This window comes from Amblyomma americanum, chromosome 10 (genome assembly GCF_052857255.1).
Source record: "Amblyomma americanum isolate KBUSLIRL-KWMA chromosome 10, ASM5285725v1, whole genome shotgun sequence".
NCBI lineage: Eukaryota > Metazoa > Arthropoda > Arachnida > Ixodida > Ixodidae > Amblyomma > Amblyomma americanum.
Window position 1 is genome coordinate 36,419,974 of NC_135506.1, and position 10,109 is coordinate 36,430,082.

The 10,109-nt window shown below is 47.7% G+C and overlaps 1 protein-coding gene across 6 annotated transcripts in view; it reads left to right on the forward strand.

Moving 5' to 3' along the window:
- Positions 1-10,109, forward strand: part of LOC144107761 (calcium and integrin-binding protein 1-like) — a 65,455-nt gene that overhangs the window by 35,836 nt on the left and 19,510 nt on the right. For 4 of the 6 annotated variants that reach the window (XM_077640924.1, XM_077640922.1, XM_077640923.1 and 1 more), the window contains 3 exons: positions 2,781-2,928; positions 4,317-4,524; positions 6,278-6,527. The exons of the other annotated variants lie outside the window; for them this stretch is intronic. In XM_077640924.1, coding sequence (XP_077497050.1) covers positions 2,781-2,928; positions 4,317-4,524; positions 6,278-6,299 — 378 coding nt within the window. In that variant the 3' untranslated portion in view covers positions 6,300-6,527. Of the gene's footprint in view, positions 1-2,780; positions 2,929-4,316; positions 4,525-6,277; positions 6,528-10,109 lie in introns of those variants that run through there. 6 annotated transcript variants of the gene reach the window in all.

Here is a 10,109-nt window from a genome sequence, read left to right on the forward strand (position 1 = left end):
ACACTCCCCAGACTGAGGTTGTGCTGCGATGTTCGAAGCTCATTTTGTTAACGTGGGCGCTGAAAAGAAAGTACTGCACATCGCCCACAATAACATAACTGTAGTTAGTGCTAATCTCTGTTGCCAGTCGGTGACTAGAATATTGCACTCGGGCCTGGCCTTGCCCGTCGCCTTCGGCATGGAGGCATGCCTACACATTTCAAAACCATTCGTCTTATAAATATTCCCAGCTCTTCGCTAATGTAACATCTGAAGACGATTGGCGTGTGTGTTTTCTCGCGAAGCGGGAAGAGTTAGCTCCCATATGCAGTTGTTATCCAAGCCTCTGGTGGTTTCATCAGTTATATTCATGTTCGCTTCGACAGAATTGCTGTGCACTAGATACGATGACATATATACATATACAGGTGCTCAAAAGTCGCCCCCCCCCCCCTTCCACGAACACACAGAGAAAGTATAAAATTCAAAGTTACGAAAAACATAGACTGATGCGCGATGCAGTTTTCACACAAATTTTACGTCTATTTTTCTTTATGTACTCATTGTGCGGGCACAGGCCAAGGCAGGACGTGCAGTCTTGCAAATACGCAATTTCCACATACAACAAATGCAAACAAAGTAAATGACATCTTTGAAGATACTGCAGAAGCTTGTGCAAGTTGGTGTGACATGGTTTTTCAGCAGCGCAGGGGACAAAGGACAAAATCAGCGCCGTGTCTGTGCACTTGTCACGTCCTTTGTCCCCTGCGCTGCTGAAAAACCAAGACATCTTTGAACATTAGCGATTCTGCCACGTAACAGAAAGCACGTGATATGGGCCAACCAGGAGGCCGGGTCATGTCCCAGACAGAAACTACGTTCTTATCCTAGCGGCCACACGTGTGATAAGAAAATGATGCTGCGCACGCACTCTACAGCAGGCACGTCGCCACCATGGTTGCGAGTTTGGTTCTTTCGCGTCCCACCGCACCTCCGTGCCCTGCGCGTATCTCAGTTTCTCGCGTTTTTTTTTTTCTCTTAGCGTACAACAATGTCACGGTAACAGCTGTTCGTGGCTCCGCTGGTACCGTTATAAACGGAGCATTGTCCGTCCCTGTGCACGTCTCGGGTGGCACACGGGAAAGCCTCAAAAGCTCGACGAACAACAATACCACGAAGGGCGTTCACGTTGTCCTCTGACTGTCGCGCGTTTCTGTCGTTCCGGACTCAGTCGACTAATTTCTCGCTTCGGCGAACGTTTAAATGAGGAGGGAGGACGATTACTGAAACACTTGCACGCGAGACGACTATTATACGTCATTGGTCGCCGAGATTATACAATTAGACGTCGCTCTTGCGTTTTTAACTACACCATTGTTCCCTAGTCACGACCCGTTCATTCACCACTTCCCCCCCTCCCCCCCCCCCCCCCCTCCGCTTCTGGCATTCGAGCTGCCTTGCACGACCCCACGAGTCACAGACAGTGCGCTTTATTAAATAGTTGTGCGAAATCTCTTGCGGTGGTTTGTCCGAGACAACGTGAAGTTCGGCGAGTATGTCGTGACGTCGGTGATCGGAAGAGGTCATTTATTGTCGTGGACTGATGTATGGGTGCTGCAGTGTAGCGTTAAGAAGAGCGGGATGCATTTCGGCTAGTAAGCATCAAAGACACCACTCTAAGTTGACAACACGCATTACTGTAGTGCCTTCAGCAGTCGCCGACCATCCGGTAGAGAGCGTTGAATACCGCAAAAGACAAAAAAACGTTTTCTTTGTAGGCTCGCTCGATGCGTCTCGGAAGCATAAATGGAAGCAAAAAGTACGAAATATGTCCACTTTATCACACATGTACTGCCCTCAGTGTGTGTAGATTTTGCGGAAGAAAGATGTGGGCTGAGGAGAGTAGCCTCCACGACGTACTCCAACTTGCTGGCAGCCTCTTTTATGCCACATGGAAAGGTTTCGAAATAAAAGAAAATTAATAAAACTTCCTGAGGCGTATAATACAATATTGGAAACTCAACATAATGAAGAGAAATATCCGTAAAAAGCGTTCAGAGAAAACCGGTTAGATTTGTTCTGAATAAAAAGCAAATTCAATTCATTTCTACTACTTTTGATGACTTGGAGGCTCTCACCGACAGCCCTCCTGCACACCTTTCAAGGCTTGAAATGAAAGCTTGAAATGCGCTCATACTACAAAAGGTCAGAGATCTTATTCCTGGTTTGCCATGACCGCATATATGAACAGATCGTATAGCGCGTTAATTGAATCTGACAACCCTTACGCGACATGTCGCCACCACAGAGATAAAGTTAAATTACACGCGAAACTCTTTCTCAAACTCATCCTCCTCCAAACCATTTTTGTGTATACAGCCGACAACAGATTCGGCTTTGCAATCCACCGAGAACTTTGGGTCCTTTTCCGTTGCACAGTTGCCTTTTTTTTTAATTTTCGTGCCCTGCAAAGTTTTCTGTCGTATGGTGTGTCGTTATTGGCTTTTCTTACTATTAACAACTTTTTCTTCTTGTCAGTGCCTACGGCTTTCTCTGTCGCAAGTCGTTGCTAACTTGTTTGCATATTGTGCTAAGAAATGAAACGTATTACCTGGCATTACTTAATAGAAAAATGAAATATTATGATCCCTGGGTAACAACAATGATGAGCTCTGAGCAGGCCGGGGTTCTACCATGTCCAAAATATGGAAACGGCTTTTATGAAGAATTAATAATACGGCGTTAGGTCATCATAATGCACTGCACTCCGTTGCACTGATCGCATTCCACATGCTGCGCAGTGCAACCCTTTCCGGGATCGACTGATGCGGGTGTTCTCGTCGTTGAAGGACGACCGTATGTCCTTCGAGGACTTCCTGGACCTCCTCAGCGCACTCAGCGAGGAAGCGCCAGTGGACGTCAAGGCTGAGTACGCCTTCCAGATTTACGGTGAGAAGGCAGCGCGCTCGCACCTACTCTGCTGCTCACTGGTAGATAACAATCCCCCTCCCACCCCCACAAGTTTTGCCTGTAGGGCAACTATTAAACAGATATCAAGGAAGAGTGGGAGGAAATTTTGTCGCAGTATTTGCGAGATTAACTTCTTTGGCTCCGGGAACTTTGGATCACTTGGTGTCCGGGCGCGTACTGCATTCCCCGAGCCTTTAATGCTAGACGTTCGATGTTTATCGGTGCCTTGTTTCGCGATCGATATTAGGTGGAGTTCTGTACGGTGTACGAGGAAGTGCTTCAGGTTCAGTCTAGGTCAACAAAACTGAATTCTCTGTCTGGGGCCCCCCTTGCCAGATCGGTCATATTCATTCATCTCGAAGCATCTGGCGGACTCTCATAGCGTTTCTTCATGCAAGTGGGCTGGCGGCTATTTTTAAAACGGAATTTATTCGACGAAGCCAAATTATGTCGCGTGACGATTTCTCGCGTGAAAGGTAATATATGTATGAAAACATACTGATGCAATTTAATGTTTTTGTGGCTGCGGTTAGAGCACCCGCCTCACATGCGGGAGGTACTGAGAGGTGCTGGCTGAGAAATAGAGGTTGCTTAATTAACAAACGATAAATTATCCGGCGTGTGAAAAACTCTGACATTCTACTGCGTGATGTGTTTGGGAGAGAAAGGCAGTAAGAGAAGAGTGCATGCCATTGGACTGGGGCGATTGCACGCCGATAGTGAATGCCAGAAAGTTTTAAGTAAGTCCATGAGAAAGTCGAACGTCAAGTCTAATGTCCTTCACATGGGCGGAGAAAATGTTCAGCGCAGCGTGAACCCATAATAAATGGGATTACTAAACGTTTTAAAAGTTGGGGTCAGTCAGTTCAATGTCCTCTAGAGAGGCGAATAAAAATGTAGTGCACAGCGTCCCTGTGGAGGGAAGGCTGAGAGACCTAAAACACAGTCCATCGTTAGGGGCACCCGTGTGACCATCTTCATGTGATGCTCATAGGATGCTTGCTCCTCTGAGTAAGTTTTTCAGTGCAACAAGATGTTCTGGGCGGAAGGTGCGTGGTTCGTATGCCGGATGCATATGTTAGAGGTGGGTGGCCGGAGGTGCGTCCACCCGAGGGTTCTCCGGGCCCGCTTGGCTGTGCGGACGGCGTCGTGGGCACCGTCCGCCGCTCAAGAGTGCATCGGGCGAGCATGGCTATGCGGATGGCGCCTTCGACGCCGTCTGCATGACAGGGATAAGAACAGCCAACGCTGTAATAAATGTTCGTATTAGCTGCTTACCGATTCACAGCCTACCGTACCTGCACTCGTTTCTTCGGCAGCTGTGCCGTTGTCCTCATCCTTAACGCACGCCTGCACTATGCATGCAGACATGGATGACGACGGCGTGCTGGGCGAAGACGACCTGGAGGAGGTCATCCGGCGGTTGACGTCCTGGGACTCCGGCTGCCGCCTGGAGACCCCCGACGTGCAGAGGCTCATCGAGCAGGTGCTCGCCGAAGCGGACCTAGACCGCAGCGGCCACATGTCGCTCATGGAGTTCCAACACTGCATGCTCAAGAACCCAGACTTCGCCAGGTTTGTTGAGCGCGGAAACTCTTGCAGCGTCCCTGCTTCGAGCTTTGGGTTTTAACCTCTTTCGCCACCTGTCTGTTAGCGCTAAGCTGGATTTAAGTCCGTGACGAAGGAATTACATTATAACGCCCTCTTTCGGAAGGTGAACCATTTATGGCGTTGTTTTGATGCCGCGAATCGAAGTTTGCTAATTCAGTTTCTCCCAGGTTGTTAAGCCATCAACTCCCCTGTCTCTGAGGTTTTGTCAAAATCGCCGCCTGTTGGAAAGATTCCGTTTTCTGTGGTGGACTTGAGAAACCTCTATCAGGAAGGTGTATACATACTGACATATATCGACCTGGACCATTAATTCATCTGGGTCTTTGCGGACACTTAAATTTAGAGCTTGAAGAACTTATTCTTGCGATATTGACCAGTTAAGGTACCTAGGGTCAATCTTTCAGGGCGTTCGCTAGAGATACTTTCGTCCTGTCCATCAAGGTATCGCATACTAACCCTTCCGTGAAATATTTGATGTTTTTTTATAAGGTTTTGCACTGTGGGCTAGCAGACCTACGTTTGTACGCGTTCGCTGGGTAATTGCACTGCATAATGAAGACCGTTCCAAAGCAACACGCGATATGTCTCGCCATGTCGTCTCTTGACGTTTGCCAACAGAAGCTCTCGCTGTGCTGACCTTGCGCCTACTGGGCTGGCTCCCGCCCCACTTCCGGTGGCAACTTCCGGGCGTCGCCTGTGGCTGCAATTATGGCATCCCCGAGGCCATCATCCCGTTTTACTGAAGTTATTGCTTCGGCTGAAGGCGTAAACAAGCGCGACAATAAATGCAATTGCAGGGGCAGTGAACTAACCATGCAGGTTAGCAATACAAATGTGTTCGCTCGAGGCAAAAATCCTCCGGCTGCAGAAGATCCCGTTTATATATGTGACTCACTACAATGTTTTTCAGTATGATGCTGAATGTCTTCCTTTGCAACATACGACTCTTGTTGATGTCCATGCCAACAGCGCAATAGCTGTGACGCCTAACCATCTACATTGCAAGGCAGCCCGGTCACTATAGTGATCAAAAAGTTTTTTTTTTTTTTGCTCTTAGAGAAGGCACAGTGTAATAATAGGCCAGTTCTTTTTGACGCTGATGTCGCACTGGGAGGACTTCAGGTTCCCTAACACAAGCAGTATTTAAAATCTTTCCCATGCTGTTTTTGAACAGTTCACAAAATAAGCTACTCCCCATGAGACGGACGTCACATATCAGACGGCAACAGCTCACTTCGTCGTTATTATGCTAAAAAGCTATTTGCGCCAATTTTCCACAGTATTCTCGTCGCATGAAACCATGGGTTCATTCAATGGTTTGTGAGGCCATGTAGTAAAGCTTAGCAATTTTTGAAGGAATGTATGACTGTGTGTTACTCAAAAATTTTTACTTAACTTGTTGTTGTTGTTGCCTTCGTGACATGGCACATAACTTGTTGTTGTTTGCCTATCAAAAGATGGCACATACCCACACTGGGGGATCGGCCAAGAATCGGGTGGCTATTCACCTGAGCGCAGTTAACTTCCTCCGTGAAAGTAGCTTCTTTTTCTTTTGATTGCGGCAATCTCTGGACACAAGCCAACTTCAATTTAACTTCGTTTTCCTTTAAGTGCAGGTGTTAAAAATGAAATGGTGTATACTGAGCCCAGGTTTTTCTTTACAAGCAAGAAAAAAAGCACTTACGAGTAACATTTAAATTTTTTTCTTTTTTTGCAGTTCGTTCAGTCTACGGCTGTGAACCAATTCGTCCAGTGTGATGTCACACCCTTCACATGACGGGTAGTCACCGGAGGGTGTGTGTGTGTGTGTGTGTGCGTGGGTGGGGGGGGGGGGGGGGGGAGCTACTCCGTGCCGTCACGACCGATCGGCGTCCCAGCGGGCCCACTGTCACTGCGGCCTTCACGCAACACCGAGACTCTGTCCCCCTTTTGTTTAAGCTTATTAAACGGTATCGACTCCCATCGTGCATTGTGCTGTCTCCCTGGCTGCGCATACAAGGACGGCACAAGACCCCCCAGGTAGCAGTGCTGTTTCATATACGCACGCGACACAGATCAACGTGTGATGAGGAGAGACGTGCCCTTGTCAACTCCGGACGTCCCGCAGAAGGAACCCCCTCGCGGCGACACTGGCAAGGCCTGGATACGCGCGCGATTTTGTTACCGTTAGTGCTGTGGCATTCGGAATTGAGCTTTTGATAATCGAAAACTGGCGTTCTTGATTTATACTTAAACGCTGCGGGAACGCTCATGCATGCACGAGGCCGCCGCGGTGGCTGAGTGGTTATGGCTCTCGGCTGCTGGTCCGAAAGACGCGGGCTCGATCCCGGCCGCGGCGGTCGAATTTCGATGGAGGCGAAATTCTAGAGGCCTGTGTACTGTGCGATGTCAGTGCACGTTAAAGAACCCCAGGTGGTCGAAGTTTCCGGAGCCCTTCCCTACGGCGTCCCTCATAGCCTGAGTCGCTTTGGGACGTTAAACCCTCATAAACCAAACCAAACCAATCATGCATGCACGCATAATATGACCTTGTCAGAGAGAAGAGTTCTTATAACATTGCGTGGACGAAACCAATGGATCAATTATGACCGACGGTGTCGTATACCACAAGAGAGCTCACCGTTCTAATAGACACACCCTGAGAATGTCATATAGCAGAGAATGCAGTGTGTGGAAAATCCTGTATGAGATTGACCAGAAGCAGAAATGTAGTGCTGCGGGTGAGAAATGAAACCCGAGCGACACAATTCATACGCGGGCAACAGAATGAGAACATCTTAATTAAAGAAGACCAAATACTTGCGCAGTTAGCTGCCAAATCTGAAGTGATCTGACCCCGCTTCATAAGGGATAACGAATGATATTTATTCCTGTTCAGCGATTCATCTTGTTTCTGTGCTCTAGCTTAAAGTGTCATCTTCGCACTTCATTTTTCTACCGACAGTGCATTCCAGTACAGTCTAGTTAAAAGGTTAGGGTTGCGGTTAATTAGCGTTTGAGCGACGTCGGCAAGTCAAGCAGGATGTGTTCGTTCCCTTCTTAATACAAGCATATGTTCTACGGCTGGCCTGCTTTGCGCATCAGTACAGTGACATGACGAGTGTTAAAAGTGAAAAACCTGAGGTCACATGATCACTTTAGCTTCCTTCAATAGTGGGATTAGTCCGAACTTCTGACATACGTTATTCGGGAAGGAAATTCTAGTGAAGTTAGCGCGAACACCCAACATCTACGCTTAATTGTTCCAGTCAGCGGAGAGACGTCGACTAACGTCAGTTCATTGACTGCAGTTTATTACCAAAACATGAATTCCAAAAGTTCCTGATAATGTAGAAGGCAAAAATGCGAAAGGATTGTGTCCTAGTTCACCAGAACAGTTCACTTTCCTTGTTTGGGCGCGACTGAGTTTCATACACTCTCAGTGTCCCTGCAGTCAAGTTATATTGAATTCCAGGATTTCGCTTGAACACGACACGTGCAGAGATCCGAAGATCCCTTCACGGCCCACCCAAGCAGCTCAAATGCTGAACTTTCTCACATCCTTTACGCATCGCCTCTGCGTATTCAGAGACCAGCCCACACTCGCGCAGGAGGCCATTGCAGATATCGGTTCGAGACTGGGCCCCCAGACCGCGTCCGTATAGATATCTGCGGCCGATCGGGCGTCTGGCCTTCCTGTCCGGCTTTGAGTAGGCCCTTGAGCCATTAAACCGGACCGGTCATCACCGCCTTTCGCCACGAATTCGCGCAGTGCCCGGCAAACGTGTGGGCGTCGGTTCCGTTTGCCACACTGATAAGCTGGCTCATTAGGCTAATGCGCCGGCGTCAGCTTCGAACTGTGTACTGAGGGAAGGAAGCCAGGTTTTTCGCGGATGTCTTTGCGGTGAAACGAGCATTGGATACAGAGGTGTGGCCAGCAATTTCTTCTACACCTGCGGACGGTTCTGGCTCCTGGAATGGAAGTGCATGGGTGATGGAAGAACGAACTGCGCAATTTGTACGGGCGTGGAAATGTTTTAGGTGCGATATAGAGCGGCTGATGTAAGTCGTCCGGTCCTTGTTGAGGTGGTTACATAGATGAACATTGAACTACCGGGTACTTCACCTAAGACATTCTGCAATATTCAAAAATCCGCTTTTTAGTTAGACGAGCGCTTCTTTCGTCATATAATAGTTAGTGGTGTTGTTAGCTGAAGCTAGTATAGGTCCATTACACTCATTCATTATCACCAACAGAATAAACATAAAACACGGTTATGCATTATCAGTCAACAGACCAATGGCGATCACCGCTCAAGAGCTCAACAAACATAACCGTTAATTTTCAGAAAATAGAAACGCTTAATAGAGAGCAGGAAGTTGCTGGCCATTTCTATTTCAAGTGGTACTGCATTCCACACTTTCGTCCCGAACTAGTATTTAACTATGCCATGTCCATAGGTGTTTCAGGCTACAACATAAATAAAATTAATATTGCTTGCGATTACAGTATTCTTGTTAGGTAATACAAAAACTTTGATTGAAAGACGGTAATCATTCCGAAGTTGTTTGCTACCACTGCGATTCTCATTTCGTATAACAAAGGACATTGCAAAATCTGTAACCTATTCAGCAAAGGGACCCTGGACTGATGCCTGTTCTTGCATGTTCTTATACGCAGTGCCCTCTTCTGCAAAAAAGCAATTGGATCAATGTAGGACTGTATGTACTGAATTTTTAAGGCTGAATACGAGAAAACTAAATTTGCTTCAGAAAACTCAGAAAGCCCACAAAGCTAACACAGCTAATACATGGAAGCGTTGTAAGAGGCAAAAGATCCTGAACTCCTCCTGTTCGCAACACCAATGGTCACAACTAAGTTCCGGTGTTCCATCATTAATGCAATTTATTTCAGCTAGCTTCAAGAAAGAGTTTAGTTAGGTCACATTCATCAGTTCTGACTCTAAATATCACTTCCGTTCTATTCAAATCGAAGACCTCCAAATACATAAGAGCCTGAACCTAAATGTTTCCGGGGTCGAATTCCACTTTCCCTTTGTCAAGGACACGTCCAATGCCGTTACCTGCGTGCTCTGCTGACTCCATCCAATAAAAGTTCCCTACCAGCAGCTCCGCACATGTCAAGTTAACCATTAATCAAACCCGAACACCATTACAAAGGCTTAAAGGGCGTGGTACGCCAACTGCGTTTATTTGCCCTTCTCATTTGATTAATAGGCCCATTAGTCCCTCTCAAGAGAGGTGTCAAATGGGGCCCTAAATGTTGGCCGAATAGTCATTTCACTGCACACAGGAGGCGTGTAAGTTGAACCTGCCATTATCGTCGACTACGGCAGCCGACCACTCCCGTGCCACACAAGTGATGCGAAATCCGCTTTTCTCTCGCGCGTACACTAAGGGCTACGTCAAATCGCGGTCGGTCTCCCCCTCATTTCGCCCTCAACCGCCTATCCCCTGTCCCTTTCCCCCGCTTCCTTTCTCCACCCTTGTGAAGCGCGCGCTGCATGCCTGGCTCCCTCGCCGGCAGATGGCGTCGACTCCCGGGTCCC